This window comes from Schistocerca americana, chromosome 6, assembly GCF_021461395.2.
Source record: "Schistocerca americana isolate TAMUIC-IGC-003095 chromosome 6, iqSchAmer2.1, whole genome shotgun sequence".
Classification (NCBI taxonomy): domain Eukaryota; kingdom Metazoa; phylum Arthropoda; class Insecta; order Orthoptera; family Acrididae; genus Schistocerca; species Schistocerca americana.
In genome coordinates this window covers 538683210-538708650 of record NC_060124.1, presented here as the reverse complement: position 1 = coordinate 538708650, position 25441 = coordinate 538683210, and the positions used below count along the sequence as shown (strand labels likewise).

Below are 25441 nucleotides of genomic sequence, written 5' to 3'. Positions count from 1 at the left end.
GCAAATGTTTTAACAAACTGAAGGAAGTGTGCTACTTCAGCAACATGCTGAAGAGGATTTGTTGAGTGTTAAGCGTTTGAAAAATCGATTACAGTGTCCTACGCTGCGCAGTTTACACCATAATTCCAACGAGATTACATGATTTGGCAACGGTTGACTTGTTCCAACCTGTTTTACGGACTCAGGTTTTTCATATATTTTTGTTGCAATGGGACGGAGGTCTAAAGTTGTTATTTTTGTACCCTTACGAAAAGTTTGGGAAGAAGATTGCCGTCGCTTTTACAAACATTTCTTGCATAAGATTGAAACAGAGTTGTGACTGATTTCTGATAATGGACCCCAGTTTAGATCACGCTGTTAGTCGAGCCTTATGAGAAGTCACAGAGATTGACCGGTTTTAATTTCACTGCATCATCCTTTGTCCAGTCGTTGGAAAGAGTGATGAGAGAATTAGACGAAATTTGTGGGCTTTATTGCTTGAGAAAGCACAGTACATGGGATGTGCATCTTTGATGATACCAAGATGTGTTGAACGAGCTTCCGAACGATTCTACATGGTTTCCTCCAGTTGCAGTGTTGAAGAATCAAAAGCATCCCAACGGAATTAAGGAAATTGTTCAGTTATCAAAAGGAGCGCCAACTCCGTACGTATTTTATTATAGACACAGCATTACAAAATTTAAAATGAGCAGCAGAGCAGGGAATAAGGTACAGTGGCAAACTAGTATGAGAATTTACATTCCACATAGGACAGGAAGTTCATATATGTTCCCACAGGCCATTCAGTAAGCTTGATGCCTTGTGTAAGAAATTTTTCAGAATTTTCAGTGGACTCTATAGGATACACGGGAGTCCACATCCGAATGCTGTTATGATAGAAACGATCTGGACGCAAAAATCGCGACAATTGTATCACATCTCCCACATCAAGCCTTGATGATACGATATGGAGAGCGTACAACAGGGAAGTGATCTGACTTTTATGATGGCAATAAATAAGTGAGTAAGTTGTGAGTTCATTTCTTTTGTTCAACGTGCTCCATAACAATATTTGTAATACTACATGCTTAGATACCGAGATACATAAAGAAGAAGTCTAATTATAACGAGTTACTGTAATACGGATGAAAGGTATTCACAATGGAAAATTTCTGTATGATCGATATAAGGTTTCCAGGTAGTATACTTATAATTTTATTCAAAACAGTAAACTACTGTATGAATGATATAAGGTTTTCAAATAGACCATCATTTTCTTTTTCATATGCTGGAAAACGTTATTAAATTGCAAAATTTGTGAAATTCACTCATTTATAGCATTAGCAAACTTTGTTATCGACGGGCCAGCTGCCACCCTTTTCTGTAATACTCTTCTTTAGGGCATCTCTTTCTCGGTATTAAGTTCGCGACACACCCGTAACAGGCGATCTACTGTTTGATTACACTCTCTGCACGCACAAGCAGCACCAAGGGGTTAGCCTGAACATGTGGTAGTAAGATTTCAATTTTCCATTACCGGGTAACACTGTTGAAAGATTAGACGACTGTGGTAACTTTATGGAAAGACGATTGTGAACAGTCGGGAAAAAGATCGTTTGTGATCGCCTCTTTTGCAGCTCTTCCGAAGTGCTTCTTAACTTTCTTCTGATCACAAACGAAGGTAATCTGTTGCAGCTTTCTGTTTCGTTTTCTCGAGCTACTTGTTTGGCAAGCTTGTCTGTCAGTTCATTCCTAGGAGTTACTACATGTGCTTTCGTCCATTCGAAATTAAAATGCCATTTCCTTTACACAATTCCCTAAATCTGTTTCTTATGTCTGCTACTAAATGTTTTTGATTCCTGGAAATTTTTTACGAATCCGGCGTAAACCGACTGTCCATGCGTATTACAGCTGCCATTTTAACATTTTTTTCTCATAAGTTCTCTTGTTTCTCTCAGGCTCGCAAGATTGTTTTTTGTTCTGCTTGGTTAATGGTGCACCCATTCTTTAGTGCGCACTTTAACTGATAATCAGGTGTGCCATTAATGGTTATTACCACTCCTGAACCTGCTCCGTTCTCTGAACAGCTCCCATAGGTATAAACCACTATGTTCTCCTAATGTTGCTGTACTTGCTGGATGAGGCCACTGTCTTTAATCTAAAGGAATGTCTGTAGTATGGGCTATACAATCGACGAACGGTCTTAGCAGTAACACCATTTTCATCAGGAGTCTTGTTTGCAGGCAAGTTCGTTATTATTTCCTCTATTTCTGTGTGTGTATTTGCTGATGATGTTGTGATCCTTGGCGACACTCTAGAGCAAGTACGCAGGGATACTTCCCGATTCCTCCACAATGCAGAGAAAATTGGGCTGGTGGTGAACGAGGAAAAAACTAAATATCTTGTTGTATCACGCCGCCGAGATCTCCCTCCTTCCATTGATGTCGACAGGCATACCTTCGAACGAGTTGAAGAGTTCAAGTACCTGGGCTCCATACTAACAAATAGAAGTGAAGTAACGAAAGAAGTACAGCAACGTATAACAAATGCTAATCGCATGTTCTTTAGCCTGAACAATCTTTTCAGATCTCGGCTGATATCGCAGAAGAACAAGATCCACCTATACACGACACTGGTGAGACCAGTACTTTTATACGGCTGTGAAACTTGGGCAACATCAGCAACAGCAGAAGAAGCAATATGTGCATTTGAAAGGAAGGTACTTCGGAAGATATATGGACCCATCTACAATGCCATGGAAGGTAAATGGGAACGAAGAAAAAAAGAAGATTTATACCAGCGGTATGGAAAGCCACACATTGGACGAATATTGGCGCAGAAGAGACTCCAATGGTTTGGCCACATCCTACGGGCAGACGGATCCCTTCCAAACAGAGTCCTCCACTCTCAACCCACAGGAAAACGCCCTAGAGGACGCCCAAGAACTCGATGGAAGGATAGGATAACAACGATCCTAAAAGAAGTGGAACCAGCAGCCGTGGAGGAGGACGCCAACGACCGGATGAGATGGACTGCCATCTGCAACAGCTCCCTCCTCTCGTGTAATTGACAGACACTGCGTGTGTGTTTTTTTTTTGTTTTTTTGTTTCTGTAATGTATCCCTCTTGCCTTTTAAACCTTTGATTGAATGCCCTGTTTATTTTTTCGTTTTTCTTTAAGCTGTAATGTACATATGTAACTTTTACTACTGTATAGAGTACTTTTGTAAGTCTTTTTGTCTTTACTTTTCCTTTTGTTCTTCTTGCTGTAGGCCTTAAAGGCCCGATAAGGCAATAAATGATGATGATGATGATGATGATGATTTCTGTGTGTGTAAAAGTACATTATCCACTGTTCCTTTGGGCCGTAGCGTGAGGGGTCTCATTAGTTTATGATATCTGGTATCTTGAGTTTGATCGTCCTCAGGCACAGATATGCGAGCATGTAGATGGCAATTTCGATTAAATCCTTTGCTGTTTTGTTACCATTTTCCCTTAGCGTTGTCATGGGAGTATTATTTCTTATTTTCCCTGATGCGATTCAATAGACGATGTTCCAAGAGTTATTTGTTGGGGTCAAGCTGCAGTATTGCTCCCTCAACTGTTTGCTGTCCTTTGTGCTTTGATAAATTCGCCTTTTTTCGCATTAAAGTTAATTCGGATGTCCTGCAGGGGACAGATTTTCTCCCAGTTTGTACTTCCGCTAATTTTGTATCTTGAGCGCTTTGTTGCTTGAAGTATCTAGAACTTCTTCAATTTCTATGATTGGAGTTTCATTATTTGTTTCCGCCTGAACTTTTACTGCCAAATTCTGGTGTAAGGTTGTGTAAGTCCGTGTTTGGTAAATATTTGTGCCTAAGTTCTTCTTGCAAGTACCCGTCAAATTCTCTCAGGTCTTCGTCTCTAACAACAATTTTTTTTAGTCTGAATTATGCTTCCAGCATATAATGTTGGGCACACTCCTATGCTAAAAATAATAGTACTGTCGTCGGAGCAACTCTCGTCTTCCCATACTTTCACTGGCTTTGCATCGGCAGAGGTGGCCATAGTTAAATCAACACTGCTCTCTCCTTCAGTATTTTGAAAGGTTAGTCCGTGAGTCATCTCGTTCGGTAGATACAGATTAGTGGAAGCCAGAAATTCTTCCTCTACAGTTTGTTACTCTATCATTCCACATGCTAGATCTTGCATTGCTGTCCATAGTAGTTACTAAACCAACTCCTTTATTATAGGCTGTCATGTCGCCAATTTTTCTCGGGTCATTTTTGATGGTTCAAAATAGCTCTGAGCACTATGGGACTCAACTGCTGTGTGTCATCAGTCCCCTAGAACTTAGAACTACTTAAACCTAACTAATCTAAGGACATCACACACACCCATGCCCGAGGCAGGATTCGAACCTGCGACCGTAGCAGCAGCGCGGCTCCGGACTGGAGCGCCTAGAACCGCACGGCCACCGCGGCCGGCTCCATTTTTGATGGGTTTTGTGAAATCTAAGTACATGCTAGGTATGAAAAATAGCAATTTTTTATTTTTTTATTTTTAAAATTTTTTTGTAGTAAGCCAGCCGTTGCGGCCGAACAGTTCTAGGCGCTTGAATCTGGAACCGCGACCACTACGGTCGCAGGTTCGAATCCTGCCTCGGGCATGGATGTATGTCCCATAGTGCTCAGAGCCACGTTTTCTTTTACTATTTCTACAATTACTGCACCTTCGTCCGACAAGTGTTTGATCATTACGGAATGAATATCTTTGTTGATTATCACTGTCAGTATTGCTGCACTTTTCCTTGCGTAACCGGCGCTAAATATCTTATAGGCTATACGTTTTGTTGATAACGATATGGTTCTTGTATGAAAACATGGTCAATCTGATTTCGCACAAATATGTTTATTTGTATGAAGTGGATTTGTTTTTGAAGAGACCAAGTTCTTTGGCTTGTATTTGGCGTTGCTATTAATGATAATCTGCATTCTGTTTGCGTTGTGTGCTATTTGTGTATTGTATATTGTGTTTTGTAACCGAGGACCTAGAAACGACGGGGAGAAGCTTCGTCCCGCCGTAGCCCTCAGTGGTTCACAGCCCCACAACAGGCCAAGCAGTCCACCCACCCCACCGCCGCCCACCACAGAACTCAGGGTTATTGTGCGGTTCGGCCCCCAGTGGACCCCCCCCCCCCCACCCCCTTTCCCACGGGAATGTCGTATGCCAGACTAGTGTAACCCCAAATGTTTGCATGGTCGAGTAATTATGGTGCACGCGTACGTGGAGAGAGCGTTTGCACAGCAGCCACAGACATAGTGTAACTGAGGCGGAATAAGGGGAATCAATCCGCATTCATAGAGTCAGATGGAAAACCGCCTTAAAAACCATCCACGGGCTGGCCAGCACACCGGACCTCGACATTAATCCGCCGGGCGGATTCGTACCGGGGACCGTCACCCTTTGCCGGCCGCTGGTGGCCGAGCGGTTCTGGCGCTTCAGTCTGGAACCGCGCGACCGCTACGGTCGCAGGTTCGAATCCTGCCTCGGGCATGGATGTGTGTGATGTCCTTAGGTTAGTTAGGTTTAAGTAGTTCTAGGGGACTTATGACCTCAGCAGTAGAGTCCCATAGTGCTCAGAGCCATTTGAACCATTTTTGACCGTCACGCTTTCCCGCTCGGGAAGCAGCGCGTTAGACCGCGCGACTAACTGGGCGGGCTGAATACTATTTACTTCGGACGTATCCGCGCTACTGTACTGTTCTTTCTCGAAAACAGAGGTGACGAACTTGTATCTCATTTAGCGGTCGTTTCTTTTTTAATCGCACTTGACAAACGCTGTAGGTGACAACGTCCGTCGATTGCTTTGATTTTTGTGAGTTGTTTATCAATTAACGGTTGCGAAGCTACAAAATCTTTAGTGTACTGTATTGCAGTCGGAAGTATTGTTCTCCGATTTCTTGTCGCTTTCAAAAGTGCTTTGAATTCTCTCGAAGGTATAGGCTAATCTCTATAGATACCTTTCGCCAGTCGTGCACCTTTTTTTGAGGACTCTGATACTGAGATTCGGATCCCGTATCCACCATGTCATCGTTTTGTTGTGTAGCACCGGATGCAGGTAGTGTGTCGGTAGCAACTGCTGCGCCCGACGCTATGTGATCTTTAGTGTGAGATTCTTCAGCCTCGCTAAATTCACGTTTATGTTGTTAGATTCCATAGGAAGGATACTGCCATTTTCATTTGACGGATTTTGTATCTCCTGTTCATTGGAAGAAATACAGGTATTGTTATTAGTAACGACTAATCTGTTGATAGTATCCCCCCTATCAAAGGTCGACGTCTTCTAATATGTTTAAGTGATATTTCTAGAAGAGTAGCGCCAGGGTCAGATGTATGTTGCTCTTTTCCAGACTGTGTGAGAGGGTGAGGAATTTTTGAAGCTGCTTATTGTACCGAGGATACGGACTTTGGTTTAGCAGCATTATGCATGACAGCAGAAAATTCGCTTTCACCATTCGCAATAGTCAGTAATTGCGAGCAATCTTCCTTTTGACATGATCAACACCTTTGCAATGATGACGTGCAACGTCATTCGTAATAATATACACACTGAAATAGAACCTCCTGGCAGATTAAAACTGTGTGCCGGACCGAGACTCGAACTCGGGAAATTTGGAAGTTAGGAGACGAGGAATTGGCGGAATTAAAGCTGTGCGGACGGGGCCTGAGCTGTGCTTGGTTGGCTCAGTCATTGGAGCTCTTGCCCGCGAAAGGCAAAAGGTCCCGCGTTCGAGTCTCGCTGTGGTACACAGTTTTAATCTGCCAGGAAGTTTCAAATCAGCGCACACTTCGCAGCATGGTGAAAATTGCATTTTGGGCACACTGAAATAATTTCCTACATTGCGGATCTGTATCGTGGGTGATATCTACTGATCATGAAACGTCCCCTTTTGAAAAATTATAGCCGGCCGGAGTGGCCGAGCGGTTAAAGGCGCTACAGTCCGGAACCGCACGACCGCTACGGTCGCAGGTTCGAATCCTGCCTCGGGCATGGATGTGTGTGATGTCCTTAGGTTGGTTAAGTTTAAGTAGTTCTAAGTTCTAGGGGACTTATGACCACAGCAGTTGAGTCCCATAGTGCTCAGAGCCATTTTTGAAAAATTATACATGACTGTGCTTATACTGACACACAATATTTTTAGCGCAACGCAATCTAACTTTCAAAAATCCCTACAAAAGAATGGCCCTGACTAACATTAACCTATACCTTTCACAAATCACTTACTTCACAAAAGTCTTCGTTACACGAACTACTGCAATACAGCGAGCGCCACTACTGCCAGCTAAATAAAAGATTCAAACTACAGAAGGCACTAACTACTGATAGGCATAGTTAGCAAATGAAAGATTTTGATAGAGAACAAACAATGTATTTACCTTAATAGTGTTGAAAAATCATAATATACATAGCAGTTCATGACATCCAGTCTTACAAATTTCAAAACTCCGCCATTTCTCTCCCCACATCCACCACTGCTGGCGGCTCACTTCCAACTGCGCAACGCTACGCGCTGTTCACAGCCAACTGCCCGACACTACAATGGCGAATATTAAAACAATGCAAACTAGCCACAGACTGCACACAGCACAGCCAGTGATTTTCATAAAGAGCGCTACGTGGCGTTACCAATAAAAAAACTAAACAGTCTACTTACATAGCCCCAATGCTCCCCACAAAAAATTTTACAAATTGTTTTGGGCAGTGGCCAAAACAGATTTGAAAAAAATTTTCATCATTACAATAACAAATAAATCAAATGCACACACTCATTGATACAATGTTGGTCAAACGCTAAAATTTTCCCACAGTCCATAAAGACAGTCCTGATCATTCATCACAGTTAAATAGCAGTGTTTTTCTCAAAGTCTGAGCAGTAAAAGAAAATGCACACGGAAGTAGTGGATTTCCATGCAGTCTTGAAGAAGTAGTGTTGTCCTTCCAACGGAAAGACAGTGCTGACTCTCGACATGCAGACAGGTAATGGGCCACAACAGAGCAAACCCACCACAGAGTCAGTCGAAGTTTTGAAGAATATTGGTAGGTAGGTCATCACAGAGTAGAACCACTGTAGTCCTGGTAGAGATTACGGTATTGGTGGGCCATCAATCGTGCAGACCCACTGTAGTCCTTGTAGAAATAATGGTACTGGTGGGCTATCAAAGATGCATACCCACTGTAGTCCTTGTAGAGATTATGGTATTACTGTTTAGTTTTTTTATTGGTAACGCCACGTAGCGCTCTTTATGACAATCATTGGCTGTGCTGTGTGCAGTCTGTGGCTGGTTTGCATTGTTGTAATATTCGCCATTGTAGTGTTGGGCAGTTGGCTGTGAACAGCGCGTAGCGTTGCGCAGTTGGAGGTGAGCCGCCAGCAGTGGTGGATGTGGGGAGAGAAATGGCGGAGTTTTGAAATTTGTAAGACTGGATGTCATGAACTGCTATGTATATTATGATTTTTCAACACTATTAAGGTAAATACATTGTTTGTTCTCTATCAAAATCTTTCATTTGCTAACTATGCCTATCAGTAGTTAGTGCCTTCCGTAGTTTGAATCTTTTATTTAGCTGGCAGTAGTGGCGCTCGTGGTATTGCAGTAGTTCGAGTAACGAAGATTTTTGTGAGGTAAGTGATTTGTGAAAGGTATAGGTTAATGTTAGTCAGGGCCATTCTTTTGTAGGGATTTTTGAAAGTCAGATTGCGTTGTGCTAAAAATATTGTGTGTCAGTTTAAGCACAGTCATGTATAATTTTTCAAAAGGGGACGTTTCAATCAGTGCGACGAAATGATTTTATATGAGAGCATTCCTGAACAGCGAAGCCAGTTGAAATATCTCTGACATGCCGTAGCATACTTCCACATTTAGACATTTTTTCAACTATTACAGCATTGCCGGCCGGAGTGGCCGAGCGGTTATAGGCGCTTCAGTCTGGAACCGCGCGACCGCTACGGTCGCAGGTTCGAATCCTGCCTCGGGCATGGATGTGTGTGATGTCCTTAGGTTAGTTAGGTTTAAGTAGTTCTAAGTTCTAGGGGACTGATGACCTCAGAAGTTAAGACCCATAATGCTCAGAGCCAATATTACAGCATTGCTAATACAGGGTGTTACAAAAAGGTACGGCCAAACTTTCAGGAAACATTCCTCACCCACAAAGAAAGAAAATTTGTTATGTGGACATGTGTCCGGGAACGCTTACTTTCCATGTTAGAGCTCATTTTATTACTTCTCTTCAAATCACATTAATCATGGAATGGAAACACACAGCAACAGAACGTACCAGCGTGACTTCAAACACTTTGTTACAGAAAATGTTCAAAATGTCCTCCGTTAGCGAGGATACATGCATCCACCCTCTGTCGCATGGAACCCCTGATGCGCTGATGCAGCCCTGGAGAATGGCGTATTGTATCACAGCCGTCCACAATACGAGCACGAAGAGTCTCTCTCTACATTTGGTACCGGGGCTGCGTAGACAAGAGCTTTCAAATGCCCCCATAAATGAAAGTCAAGAGGGTTGAGGTCAGGAGAGTGTGGAGGCCATGAAATTGGTCCGCCTCTACCAATCCATCGGTCACCGAATCTGCTGTTGAGAAGCGTACGAACACTTCGACTGAAATGTGCAGGAGCTCCATCGTGCATGAACCACATGTTGTGTCGTACTTGTAAAGGCAGATGTTGTAGCAGCACAGATAGAGTATCTCGTATGAAATCATGATAAGGTGCTCCATTGAGCGTAGGTGGAATAACATGGGGCCCAATCAAGACGTCACCAACAATGCCTGCACAAACGTTCACAGAAAATCTGTGTTGATGACGTGATTGCACAATTGCGTGCGGATTCTCGTCAGCCCACACATGTTGATTGTGAAAATTTACAATTTGATCACGTTGGAATGAAGCCTCATCTGTAATGAGAACATCTGCACTGAAAGCCAATCAGCTGCTGATACTGCCTGCACACGCTGTACATGTTACGGAAACAACTGGTTCTCCCGTAGCACTCTCCATACAGTGACTGCAAAACCACGTTCGTGATGAACACTAACCTGTTGATGCTACGTACTGATGTGCTTGATGCTAGTACTGTAGAGCAATGAGTCGCATGTCAACACAAGCACCGAAGTCAACATTACCTTCCTTCAGTTGGGCCAACTGGCGGTGAATCGAAGAAGTACAGTACATACTGACGAAAATAAAATGAGCTCTTACATGGAAATTAAGCGTTTCCGGACACATGTCCACATAACATCTTTTCTTTATTTGTGTGTGAGGAATGTTTCCTGAAAGTTTGGCCGTACCGTTTTGTAACACCCTGTATATGGAAATACGTGTACATTAAAGAAAACGACTCGTGTACTGGCACTTTTAAAACGCCTTACTGGCGTCATTTTCTCTTTAACACACAAATTACCCTCTTGCACTAATCGATCTACATTTTGAACTGTTCTTGTAATAATAGAAATATTGCCTCCAGATAGGCGAGAGCAATGCGTGACATTGATGCCGGGTATTATGTCACGTACCGATCTTACATAATCATCTGTTACGGTATTGGAAACATTGTCGATGATGGCGGCTTTTTGTGGTGAGATCACATTTTCGGTAGAAACACAAGGCTCCTTGCTGTTTTGAAGTTTCAGTAGCGGACCCACTTCCGTGCACATTCGCAGCTTCGGTGTTGGCAACAGCTGTCTCTGTAGCGTCGCGCTGTAACCGCTTGAGGAGCTCGCCATGACGACGAAGTTACCGCATTTACCTCGATGACACAAGATTCGTATCCTCTGTGTTATAATGACTTAGACGAAACTACTCTTGTGAGTTAGACACAATCAAGTTCACGGATTGTAACAGTTGCTTTAAACCGCTATTTGAAAGACATTTGCAACAGCAGACACATGTTTACGTTCGTTGCTAGTCAAGGATCAGGTGGTTCAGTAAGTGGTGAGTGATAATGATTTTTAAGTTAGACGAATTTTTGATGCATCTTGTATATATTTTTCATGTGTGTGGAATGTCGGAACCTTAAGTGGTGATGTGTATGACTTTTCTTTCTTTTTGGCTTGTGGCTCAGGATTCTCTTGTGGATTGTGTGAAATAGTGCAGTTTCTTAATGTTACAGGAAGATAATGATGTAATAAATGGACAGAGTTGCAGTTAACACATAACTGAGTATTTATCTATGTGGAGAGAGATGGAGATGTATGCTGTATCTAGACTAACCTCAGAAGGGCAGAAAGTAATGAAACAAGCGGTGGTGAGGACATAACAGGTGAAGCGCAGATAAAGTTGCCAAAAAAGGAATGGCAAAGTTTTGTTTTCTGCTTATATTTGACTTTTTTTGCAGTGGTATTTGATAAATGCCGTGACTGAGAATGTCTCTGTTTTATCACCAAATGTTTTCTTTGTAACAAAAAGTAGTCTTGGTGTGTGCCACGGGGTAATAATAGACTGAAGTGATTTTGTGGAATTAGTGGATGGCAGGGTGCAATTATGAAGGTGTTTTATATAGTTGTTGTAGTTAGTTGGCATTAAGTCATGGGAATGACAGACCTTTGTAGATTGGAGAATACTAGATGGTTGTAGTATGGTAGATAGGAAATGTCATTAACAGGAAATGGCATCTCTTAAGTGGGTGATGCATACATCTCGCTTCTCTCCCATTTAAATGTGATAAGTATAACAAAGAAGCAGACATTAATTGTTGTAGAGATATTTTTGAATAATTTGATTGTGAAAGGAAAAAACTTGATGATATATGACTGTAAACTAAGGTAGGAACCCTACTTTGTGAAGTTATGTAGGACGATGCAGTGATGAAAAACTGTATTTTATATGCATCTAGATATTATTAATAGTCTGAACTTCTATTATCAAGTACAAGACTGCAAAGGGGCAGCTCACAGCTCACGAGATGGAAGAGACGGCGAGTTCGGGGCTTCCTTTCTCATTGTCTGTGCAGTCAACGAATACCTGGTGAGAGGCTGGTATGCAGGGCAGGGGCTGTGTGAGAAGCAGTGATCAGACACAAGTTGGAAGAGAAATAAAGTGTGGATGCAACCAACCTACCTCTCATCCCCCTGTGCTTAAGTTACACCTCCCTGTGGATCCAACGGTCGCGTGCTCCATACAGGCGAGCGCTAGCTGATCTTGGAACTACTGTGCTGTTGACACAGAGCGGCACCTGACACCTGTACCTCAGTGGTACCCAAACAAATATTTAGCAGAGTGCTGTCAGCTCTGCGGCCTGCTCGAGCACATGTGTCGAGGCACTCATTGGTGCATCACAACATATTAGTCATGAAGCAGACTGTTAGAAAAATGAGCTGCTGTTTATGGATGAGCCATAAAAGTACCAACTTTCCATACTTGGCACCTATGTAAAGAAGAACATATATTGTGTGCTTGTGAAGTTTATGTAGTTTCACAGAATTAATTACTATTTATAAGCAGGGGCAGTACATGCAGTCTAGTACAAGTACTGAAAGTTACCAGTAGTTCATTCTGTCATGATTGACCAAAGTCAACCAGTTGATTCGAAAAAGTCTTATCTCTGATCCCTTGTTCAGGAATCCCTGATCAGTAATACGAGGGCTACACTGTCACTTGTGCCTGTCGAAATCCATCTAGTTTTGATACACTATGCTGTTCTCCCTCCCCCCATGAACCATGGACCTTGCCGTTGGTGGGGAGTCGTGCGTGCCTTAACGATACAGATAGCCGTACCGTAGGTGCAACCACAACAGAGGGGTATCTGTTGAGAGGCCAGACAAACGTGTGGTTCCTGAAGAGGGGCAGCAGCCTTTTCAGTAGTTGCAGGGGCAACAGTCTGGATGATTGACTGATCTGGCCTTGTAACACTAACCAAAACGGCCTTGCTGTTGTGGTACTGTGAACGGCTGAAAGCAAGGGGAAACTACAGCCGTAATTTTTCCCGAGGACATGCAGTTTTGCTGTATGGTTAAATGATTATGGGGTCCTCTTCGGTAAAATATTCCGGAGATAAAATAGTCCCCCATTCGGATCTCCGGGATGGGACTACTCATGAGGACGTGGTTATCAGGAGAAAGAGAACTGGCATTCTACGGATCGGAGCGTGGAATGTCACATCCTTTAATCGGGCAGGTAGGTTAGAAAATTTGAAAAGGGAAATGGATAGGTTAAAGTTAGATATAGTGGGAATTAGTGAAGTTCGGTGGCAGGAGGAACAAGACTTTTGGTCATGTGAATACAGGGTTATAAATACAAAATCAAATAGGGGTAATGCAGGAGTAGGTTTAATAATGAATTAAAAAATAGGAGTGCGGGTAAGCTACTACAAACAGCACAGTGAACGTATTATAGTGGCCAAGATAGACACGAATCCCATGTCTACTACAGTAGTACAAGTTTATATGCCAACTAGCTCTGCAGATGACGAAGAAATTGATGAAATGTATGATGAGATAAAAGAAATTATTCAGGTAGTGAAGGGAGACGATAATTTAATAGTCATGGGTGACTGGAATTCGACAGTAGGAAAAGGGAGAGAAGGAAACATAGTAGGTGAATATGGAATGGGGCTAAGAAATGAAAGAGGAAGCCGCCTGGTAGACTTTTGCACAGAGCATAACTTAATCATAGCTAACACTTGGTTCAAGAATCATAAAAGGAGGTTGTATATATGGAAGAATCCTGGAGATACTAAAGGGTATCAGATAGATGATATAATGGTAAGACAGAGATTCAGGAACCAGGTTTTAAATTGTAGGACATTTCCAGGGGCAGATGTGGACTCTGACCAAAATCTATTGGTTATGAACTGTAGATTAAAACTGAAGAAATTGCAAAAAGGTGGGAATTTAAGGAGATGGGTCCTGGTTAAGCTGACTAAACCAGAGATTGTACAGAGTTTCAGGGACAGCATAAGGGAACAATTGACAGGAATAGGGGAAATAAACACAGTAGAAGACGAATGGGCAGCTCTGAGGGATGAAGTAGTGAAGGCAGCAGAGGATCAAGTAGGTAAAAAGACGAGGACTAGTAGAAATCCTTGGGTAACAGAAGAAATATTGAATGTAATTGATGAAAGGAGAAAATATAAAAATGCAGTAAATGAAGCAGGCAAAAAGGAATACAAACGTCTCAAAAATGAGATCGACAGGAAGTGCAAAATGGCTAAGCAGGCATGGCTAGAGTACAAACGTAAGGATGTAGAGGCTTATCTCACTAGGGGTAAGATAGATACAGCCTACAGGAAAATTAAAGAGACCTTTGGAGAAAAGAGAGCCACTTGTATGAATATCAAGAGCTCAGATCCAGTTCTAAGCAAGGAGGGGAAAGCAGAAAGGTGGAAGGAGTATATAGAGAGTCTATATAAGGGCGATGAACTTGAGGACAATATTATGGAAATGGAAGAGGATGTAGATGAAGATGAAATGGGAGATACGATACTGCGTGAAGAGTTTGACAGAGCACTGAAAGACCTGAGTCGAAACAAGGCCCCGGGAGTAGACAACATTCCATTAGAACTACTGATGGCCTTGGGAGAGCCAATTCTGACAAAACTCTACCATCTGGTGAGCAAGATGTACGAGACAGGCGGAATACCCTCAGACTTCAAGAAGAATATAATAATTCCAATCCCAAAGAAATCAGGTGTTGACAGATGTGAAAATTACCGAACTACCAGTTTAATAAGCCACAGCTGCAAAATACTAACGTGAATTATTTACAGACGAATGGAAAAACTGGTAGAAGCCGACCTCGGGGGAGATCAGTTTGGATTCCGTAGAAATATTGGAACACGTGAGGCAATACTGACCTTACGACTGATCTTAGAAGAAAGATTAAGGAAAGGTAAACCTACGTTTCTAGCATTTGCAGACTTAGAGAAAACTTTTGACAACGTTGACTAGAATACTCTCTCTCAAATTATAAAGGTGGCAGGGGTAAAATACAGGGAGGGAAAGGCTATTTACAATTTGTACAGAAACCAGATGGTAGTTATAAGAGTCGAATGACATGAAAGGGAAGCAGTGGTTGGGAAGGGAGTGAGACAGGGTTGTAGTCTCTCTCCAATGTTATTCAATCTGTATATTGAGCAAGCAGTAAAGGAAACAAAAGAAAAATTTGGCGTAGGTATTAAAATCCAGGGAGAAGAAATAAAAACTTTGAGGTTCACCGATGATATTGTAATTCTGTCAGAGACAGCAAAGGACTTGGAAGAGCAGTGTCTTGAAAGGAGGATATAAGATGAACATCAACAAAAGTAAAACGAGGATAATGGAATGTAGTCGAATTAAGCCGGGTTATGCTGAGGGAATTAGATTAGGAAATGAGACACTTAAAGTAATAAAGAAGTTTTGCTATTTGGGGAGCAAAATAACTGATGATGGTAGAAGTAGAGAGGATATAAAATGTGGACTGGCAATGGCAAGGAAATGGTTTCTGAAGAAGAGAAATTTGTTAACATCGAGTATAGATTTAAGCGTCAGGAAGTCGTTTCTGAAAGTATTTGTATGGAGTGTAGCCATGTAAGGAAGTGAACGTGGACGATAAATAGTTTGGACAAGAGGAGAATAGAAGTTTTCGAAATGTGGTGCTACAGAAGAATGCTGAAGATTAGATGGGTAGATCACGTAACAAATGAGGAGATACTGAGTAAAATTGGAGAGAAGTGGAATTTGTGGCACAACTTGACTAGATGAAGGGATCGGTTGGTAGGACATATTCTGCTGCATCAAGGGATCAGCAGTTTAGTATTTGAGGGCAGCGTGGAGGGTGAAAATCGTAGAGGGAGACCAAGAGATGAATACACCAAGTAGATTTAGAAGGATGTAGGTTGCAGTAAGTACTGGGATATGAAGAAGCTTGCACAGGATAGATTAGCATCGAGAGCTGCATCAAACCAGTCTCAGGACTGAAGACCACAACAACAACAACAACAATGCTGTTCTCGAATGGAGAATATCATTTGTTGGGTGATGGACGATGCAAGCCAAGTTATGGAGAAATGATGGGATGCAGCACGAAAGATGGAGGTGACTATTGTCGTCAATGGTCAGCTGTACATTTCCACTGAAAAACTGCGACACTACCATCCTAATCGGACCTCAGAATCACTTATTGAATAGATTATCCTCCTCTACGATGCCCCAACGACATGTACCACTGTGTAGTGTGTGTGAACACTAAGCTGTGTGTAAATAACCCGCAACCTATAGGGTTCATTTGAATTATGTGTTTGTTTATGTATCTGAGTTTGCCAAAGTTCGATGTTTGTTGCATCAAGAGATATTTATTTGTAATTGATTTTTTCTCAATTAATGATGCGCCATGTGACCAATATATTAACTCTGAGTGGTAAACAACATTATTTCTGTAACAATATAGTGGTGAACAGACGGATGTTACGTGACAAGCTCTTTAGATTTTGTTTATATAAAGGTATCTGCACTCTTTGTTAACTGATTTTTGGTATGCACCATTAGTTAAAATTGTATTCACACGGTATCCATGACCGAATATTTCGTTTAGCCATACACTTTGCATGTACCTTTGATTATAATTGTGTGAATGAATAGTTCTTATGCTTCAACATGATAGCCCATTATCTTTGATTAGTGTTTATACTGAATAGTGCCTTCCATTTATTGTTTGTATTTTGTACACTTAGTTGTGTAAATATTTTACTATTTTATTGTCTGAGATTTTTTTGTCTGCAGCATTGATGACAACCATTTGTGTTCATAGTACGCACATGACAAAGTCATTTTGAGTTTTGCATGTGACATTGGTTAAACTTCTATAGTTGAAGGTTTCTTCCATTTTTACACTTTGTCTTATGGTTTTGACTATTTCTTGTGTACAGGACTGAGTTTGATTAATTGTTCTTCTTTGTTATATAATTCATACATATTGCTTTCATTTTTTAAATTCTAGTTACGTTCTGAATCATAATTTGTTGTGATACTATCTTCTAAACCACATTTCTGGTTATACTGATCCATCTCAAAGACAAGCACAATAACCTTCAGTGGTATAAAAGCACTGTTGTATGAATTTTGAATTCATTTTGTTGCATTTGGTAAAAGGAACATGTGTCTGTAAGTTATTTGCTAAAATTTGATTGAGACGATCCATGCTTTGAATTTATCTTACTTTTTGTGGATTATTTTCAATGAATGAAATTTTCATTTTTCCTCTTCCTTTTTTTGCTTTTGTGTATCTTCGTGAAGAAGTTCACGCTTGGTAGGTACATTCATGGCTCTAATTGAGGTATTGTGGAGATCTGTGAGCCGTGTTATTGTTTTGAGCACACTATAGAAGAAAAAAATAAGTGACGAACATTTTGAAAATATTTAGAACTAATCTTCCACTGTGATACTATGTCGTTCCTACATATTGTCTTTTCGCAAGGTGTGGTGTGATGAGACGAATCCATCAGTTCCATTTCATACATTTCTGATGTTGCAGATCAGTCCTGCATTACAACTCGTTAGACGTTTGCAAATGTGGCATGCTTCTTGGAGGAAAGTGATTTGTTTTGTGCTAGATATCCTTCCTCTGTCCTTTACGTATTATTTAATGCATCATTTGTAAGTTGGATGAGTAACTGTGAGTTTCATAAGGGTGGCCAGAAACTGTTGTCTGATGCTGTAGTTATGCAATAGTGGTACCTTAGTTGCAAAGACAGAGAGGTTTAAGTTGACCATTAGGGCTGGTGCCTGAGCAAGTAATCATGGTGAGGTCGGCAAGAGTATTTTGGTCATCCCTGGTGGTTATACTCACGACAAGGGGTAGCAAGGGATGGTTACCGCTCATATGGCATAAGCACTGGTTGCTGTTGAGAATGGGTGAGAATAGATGTTTCTTTAGACAGCCTGTGAATGGAAGAATTTGAATATACTTAGTGTGTGATGTTCATATTTAACACTCTTTATTTCAGCGTTTGGGATATTAGGGAAACCCTTGATAATAGTCATAGGAGTAATTTTGGGTGTGGATTTACCATCATTTTTTCATTTTTTGAGAGGGAATACTTTGTCTATGAGTAAGTTGGCTACCACATGGTGTTTAGTATAAAGAAACTTTTTTCTCTGATACAGTTAGTAAATTGGAATTGCTTCCAATGTGTAAAGTCATGGAACACATAAGTGTAAAATGTGAAACTAAATTTTATATTTTCCTTTGCTTTCAGGCATTTGAAAGTTGGTGACCTTTTTCAGCTAGGAGTCTGCTGGTATAAATCAGGTTGTTTCTTCCATTACTCATCAGTGAATGCTTGTAATTTCAGTGCTTATGCAATGTATGTGCTGGTTTTCAAGTATAATTTGAGTTTTGCCATACAAGAGATGGGGTTTCTTTGTATACATACAGTCGTATTCCATCACATGCCACCCACCACATTCAGTTCATTTCTTTGGTGATCGTTGGACTGATGTAAAATTGTAGAACAGCAAGAATACTTACATGAGAGATTTAATTTTCTTCATTTTGGGGTTGTATAATGTAACTGACTTTCCCTGTTTGGCACTTTCTCTGAGATGAACTGAGGCTTCTCTGTTAAATATGCCATGGCCCTCGTACTGGCTATCAGCAGTAAGGATTGGTCGGTTGGTTGATCTGGGGGTGGGGACCAAACCGTGAGGTCATCAGTCCCATCAGATTATGGAAGGATGGGGAAGGAAGTCGGCGTGCCATTTCAAAGGAACCATCCTGGCATTTGCGTGAAGCGATTTAGGGAAATCACGGAAAACGTAAATCAGGATGGCCGGATGCAGGTTTGAACCATCATCCTCCCAAATGAAAGTCCGGTGTGCTTACCACTGTGCCACCTCGCTCTGTGCAGTAAGGATCACTTTCACTTCTATTTTCTTGATGAGTGAACCAGTGGCAACTGTGAGATTCCTATCCTAACTCTTATGTTTTTTCGTGAACATACCGCAGCCTTTCTCTATCATTATTCACAGTAGATATGTTGGTAAATTTAATTGTATTTACAGTAGGAGCTGTGGCTAGCATTATTTTGATAAGTGTAGTCTCTTTGTGTATATTCGAATTAACTCAAACATACTTGATAAATAATTCATATGGAATGCTTAAAAGAAATCCAAGACATATATGTAACATTTACATCTTAGTCCTTGGTGCCTATAACAAACAATAAGTTAAATTAGCTATGAGTAAAGTTAGGTGTGATACTTTGACCCTACTGTTGAAAGATTTAAATGAAACGAAGTTATCTGTTGTATTTTTATAGAGAGGGCATTATTAGGTGCAGATTATGATACGCAGACCCTTAAATTAAATAAAGAACTAGCAGAAGTACATTTATTAAAGTAAAAATTTGTTTTATGGCAAGAGTGCAGACAAATGCATTTCATATCATGGCTCATTGCCAAAATTATAGAGAGGGTACAAGCAGGAACCATTTACATGTCGAGCCCTATCAGAATATATTATTGCCGTTAAAGAAGGAACCATTTGCATAGCTGTCCTTGACAGGATATGTCTTTATCATTAACTGGATCAAATACTAGTCACTGACGTAAGTCATGTTGGTGAAGTAGTACGTACTCGTATATGACAGTTATAAGAACCAGTGCAGTAGTGTGTGCGAAAGTGGAGACGTGCAAGGATGTCAGAAAGGAGCTATCGCATCAGGCCATGAGCACACTATGAATGTAGTTTCCCAGTTTGTTGGAGTCTCAGTGTAGACTGTCCAGCGAGACCAAAAAAATGGCGTACTACTTGAAGCCACGTAATGCAGCATACGAACAATAGTTGCGTCACGACTTATCAGTGGCAATCGGTTTCAAAACCGAGAGGTGCTTCAATCAATGCAGCTCCATCTGAACCAGTCGAAGCAAACACTGCTAAGGGAACTGCAAGCAATTGACAATTAGAGCGAGGTACCTCTCAGATGGCCATAACTCAACAGCAACACAGAAAGCTGCACATGTTTAGTGGAGCAAACAACAGAGAAACTGAACAATTGATAACTGGAGGCGTGAAGTGTGGCACAGCTAGAAGCAAGTTGGCATCTTTTCAAATGATGCAGAGTATGAGTGCACTGACAGTGTAAGAATAGGGCAAAACATTTTGCAGGCGACTGTAAACAGCATCAGTGTACTTGGAGAAATGTACGATACAAACTGTACTGTTTTACAACATATCTGTTCACTACCAGTTTCGAACCTGGACTGTCTTCACCGTGGAAAAATATTATGACAGCTTCATATGCCGTACATGCTATTTACTCAGGTTCATACTTTTCTGGGTAAACAGCTTGTATGACATATGAAGTTGTCACAATAGATATTTTTCCATGGTGAAGATGGTCCATGATAGGAACCAGTAGTGAATAAATATATTGTAAGACAGCAGAGTGTATATCATGCATTTGTCCAAATAAGAATAGTGGTTGTAAAAAGATCCTAACGGAGAGAGACTGAAGACGACCGTGAAATCCTATTAGCGACAACAGAAGCCCAACAGGAATTTCAGTCAGTTTTCGAGTGAACACTGCGAAGGGAACCGTATGGAATTGATGTTTAGAGTCGAGAACCTGATGGAAGGCCATTGCTCACAGTGGCACATAAAACTGGACAAAACACAGAAAGTCGGCAATAACTGACTGGACGTTTTTGCAATGGTCCAAGAAGCTGCGCAGCTTTGCCTCTTCCCAAAAGACGCAAAGCATGGTGTACGCTGGTGGCCTAAAGTGGCATTTAACCTGCAGTAGGTGTAACATGCACTAGGTGGTTCTGTGATGTTTAGGAATGTTCTTCGTGCTCTTCTGATCATGTTTATTGTAAAGATGAATACGACATCTGTTGAATATTTTCTGTGATGAGGGGCTGCATTTCCGCCTAAGCCTTCACAATGACTATGACGTGGACTCTCCCACCTTCCAAGGTGACAACAGTCGTGTTCACAGGTCTCCATGCATATCGTCAAGCACCCTACTTCACTTTAACTGGCCCAATATATCACATGGCGTTAACAGGGTAGGAAATGTCTCCAACTGTTTGGAACAGTAGGTGAAACTTAGCAAGCAGCATCCCTACAACCTGGTAGCTATACAGGACATAATCGTCAACGAGTGTCTTTAGCTGTATATGGCACATCTGAGGAAGCTTTTGGACTCTATTTCCTGCAGAATTGAAGTCATTAGCAAAGACAGAGCGTTTGTTACAGGGTAGGCTGTCAGTGTGAAGGTTCAGGAATAACTCTTTTTTGGATATGCTTCATATGCAATGGTAAAGTTTCATGAGGGTATGTGTGGATGTCTGTACCTCCGGGATCTCCTCTCAAGCCTCTGAATCGATTTCCGCCAAATCTGGCACAGAAACAGCATGCCTCACGAGTATTAGCACTCTGGCACTTATAACTTCCAATAGCAATGCAGATACAGGGAGAAATGTGTTTTTTCAAATGCTTGATGTCTATGCAGCCCTGCACGACCAGCACGTTGTGTGGGAACAGTATCAGCCGCCAAATCAATCTGTTTTGCAGGTCAGCCTAGATGTCAGAAGCAGGAAACAGTTTTCCTTTCCCAACATGTAGGCTACCCTGCATGACTGACATGCTTTGCATGTTGCCCTTTACATAAGGGGCAAATAGATGATATTCAAGCCCCTGATCCGTAGCCTGTCCGGTATGACAGACACACTGCGGGAGAGGCCTACCCTGCTTTATTGAATTGTATTGCAGGGGATGCAGGTGCTCATGAGCATGGCTGGGGATAGTTTAGGGTAGATAGAGGAGCAGATGGACAGAGGAAGAGAGAGGAGGAAATGGAATGAGAGGGGGGAGGCGGAGGCGATGAATGAGGCAGGTTGAAACTGTAGCGGGGTAGTGGGTAAGTGGAAAAGGAAGAGGGTGAGGCAGTGGTGGAAAGAGAAAGGGGGGAGGGTATCATCAGAGGGGGGAGGAAGATATTATCAGTGAGAGGGGTGTAGGAAATGGACAAAGAGAGGGGGTAGAGGACATGAAGAGAGAGAGATATTGGGGAGAAGGAGACAGACTTATAGAGGTGGGAGTATGAGGTGGACAGACAGAGTGAGGAAGAGGAGGAGAGATAGAAGGGGATGAAGTGGTGTGTTCGCTATATGTGTAGGATGCATATGCATGTGAAGCTATGGGGAAAATACTCTATATTCCAGGTTACTCTCCTGACAGTTGACCTTTCTCGATTTTGTGTACACTGCCGCTACATTTTAATTGGTTTATAGCAACCAACGTGGTTCCCAGTTCAATAATCTGAATCATTTAGCATAAACTAACCCCACACAAAACAGATGTTCTACAAATTCAGGCCTCAGTGTGAATTTTATTAAATCAGAATGTATTTCTCTAAATGATAAAATTTAAATTTGTTGTCATTTCCAACTGTTCATTTTAGAAGATGCTTCGTAGAGCTCACACCACACTCGACATTATTTCTACCTCTTCATTCACATGAAATGCTTTGATTCCCGACACTTTGGCAAGCAGCTTCGAGACATTGCTTTATTTGATTGACTGCTGCGCTGAATTTCATGCACAGTGAATTTGTGAGCTTTCTTAAGAGATGAGATAAATTCTTAAATGTGATTTGTGGTTACAAAGAGAAATAATACAAAGATGAAGTAGTAAGATTTTTCAAAACGTTTTCTTTAACTGTTCCAGTATTTTATTTCCACCCTAAAAGAATCGTCTTTTTGGATGTCTCTCATGTGTGCATTGTCGTCGCCTTGCCTAGTTTCTTTTCTGTGCTTATATGTTGTTTTACACAGATCAATGAGTTAACTAACTCAGGAACAGTGCGTCAGCGTGATCCCAGGTGCTCTAAAGTGACGTGCTGGTGGTGTGTGTTGCCAGATGGAGGACATGTTGAGTGGTGGTACGGGCCTGGGAGGCGCTCTGCCCGTGGTGCAGACGAATATCACCAAAAAGGCAGTCCTGCAGAAGAAGCCGTTGGATGCCATCCGGGCTGCCGACTTCCGCGCCATGCCCATGCTTATGGGCGTGGCCAAGCACGAGGGCATCATGCCACTGGCCTGTAAGTCGTCTGTTTTTCTGTCTTACCGCTTCCACTGCTTCCATATTGACATTACGATGTACACATGACTATATATGGGGTGTAAAAAACCTGCACATGGTATACAAAGTTTTAGAATATTTGTAGTAGATAAAAAGGAACATTTGTTTAATGCGACAAAAATGTGAACCCCTAGGGGTCCATGAAGGATTTTGATGCTACACTGCTGGCCACCGTAAACACAACCCCAAGAAAGACAAGAGGTAGCACAACAAAATTTATTTTGTAGATAACATGTTGACCAAGTATCAAATGATTACGTTTACAGACGTCTGTGACATGTGGTTCCTGCCAGAATCAGTAGCCAGAGTAGCCGCCATTGTTGAAGATCACCGCTGCCACACGTCTCGGCATTGAGTCAAAGAGACGTTGGATATGTTCCTGGGGTACAGCAGCCCAAGCACCTTCCACACGTTGCCAAAGATCATCTGGTGTGGCAGCTGGGGATGTAATCTGGGTCACTCGTTGAGCAACCATGGACCACATGTTTTCTATCGGCGAAAGATCCGGAGAGCGAGCCGGCCAGGGAAGCACTTCAATCTGGTTACTGACGAAGAACCTTTGGACAATGCGTGCCACGTGTGGTCGCGCATTATCCTGTTGAAATATGGCTGTGGCCGAGCCCTGAAGGTAAGGAAGGACAACTGGCTCCAGCACCTCGGATATGTAGCGCCGGCTATTTAAAGTACCGGCAATGCGTACTAGAGGCGTGCGAGAGTAATATCCAATACCGCCCCATACCATAATACCCGGTGCAAGACCAGTGTGGCGGTGCATAATGCAGCTGTCCAGCATCCTCTCTCCACGGTGTCTCCACACTCGAATCCGACCATCGTGGTGCTGCAGACAGAAGCGTGCCTCGTCAGTAAAGACAACGTCATTCCATTCTGCCACATCCGTCTGTCACCACACCATTGGCGACGGAGACGTCTGTGGTTCTGCGTCAATGGTAGACGAAGCAATGGACGTCTTGCGGACAGACCACTCTGCTGTAAACGGCGTCGAATGGTACGCGCAGACACTGGATAATGCGTTACAGACGCAATGTGCTGTGCTATGGTTCGGGATGTCACTGAGCGATCCGTCACTGCCATGCGCACAATTTGCCTATCAGCACGTGCAGTGGTGCACCGAGGTGAATGCGATCGACCACGTCGGTCCGTCGTACCCTCCTTCATCCCACGGTCACATATCCGCATTACAGTTGTTTGGTTTCGTCCAACACGACTAGCGATTTCTCTGTATGATAATCCACAATCTCGGTAAGCCACTAGCCTTCCTCTGTCGAACTCGAATACTTGATCAAACGATGTTCTCTGTTGTCTACGAGGCATAACTGATCGTCTTGTGAAACAACCAAAAGGTAAACACACATGCCGAACGTACACTCGTCGAAATCGCCAAGCCTTAAATGGCGCTATGAGGTGGCGCCACAGGCGCCCGTGATGTGCGTCTGCGCTGAAATTCTAATCAGTTGCATATCTCATCGCTGCAAACCCATGGTGTAAATTTCACTTGATTCGGATGCTTCCTTCAGGGTGTTGCATTTACGGTGGCCAGCAGTGTACTTATATTTAGAGAAGGTCTGTGATGAATATTATTTCAGAGATGTTGCTGAAAATGTCGTTTGTCTACACTAATACACAACTGGCATTTATCTGCTTATGATTATTTTACGAATAACGTCTGCATCTTCAGGCAAACATTCAGCCAGCTCATCTGGAGTGTGTATCGATTTTTTGTACACCAAACGCTTCATCAACTCACGTAAACAGAAATCGATAGGACTGAATTCGGGAGAATATGGTGTCCATGATAGTGGCACACCGATCCCAATTCAGTAACTGTGGGAAAGGTCTGCAAATGTCCTTGACATCAATGGCAAAGAACGGTGAGGCCCCATGATGCTGGAATGACAGTCCTTGCCTGACTGGTAGCGGGATATTCTCTTACATTTTAAGCAGCACTTCATGGAGAAAGATATTGAAATTTCCTCCATCGAGCATGTTAGGTGGAAGATACACCACAGTCATCGATCATCATGAACAATCATCAATACCAGGCCACACATATGTGTTAAATCCTTGGTGATGGTCTTTCCGCACTGTTTACTGACTTTTGAATTTTTTGGCTGAAGGAGAATGAGTATGGCACCATTGCACTCATTGTCATTTGCTCTCTGGAGTATGGCGATAAGCCCAAGTTTCATCTCTTGTCACTATACAGTTGAGGAAAGCCTCGCCTTCAGTCTCAAAACGGTCAAGGAATTCGCAAGCGGCACTGGCTGTTGATTTTGTGTGCTTCGGTAAGCCTCTTGGGCACCATTGCGCACACAGTTACGATTTCATGAACAAGA

General features: G+C 42.2%; 1 protein-coding gene across 1 annotated transcript in view; it reads left to right on the top strand.

The window, feature by feature from the left end:
- LOC124620277 (neuroligin-4, X-linked-like) overlaps positions 1-25441 on the top strand; it is a 190083-nt gene that overhangs the window by 123603 nt on the left and 41039 nt on the right. Inside the window, exon 7 of the mRNA XM_047146945.1 lies at positions 22866-23046. Coding sequence (XP_047002901.1) covers positions 22866-23046 — 181 coding nt within the window. The remainder of the gene's footprint in view (positions 1-22865; positions 23047-25441) is intronic.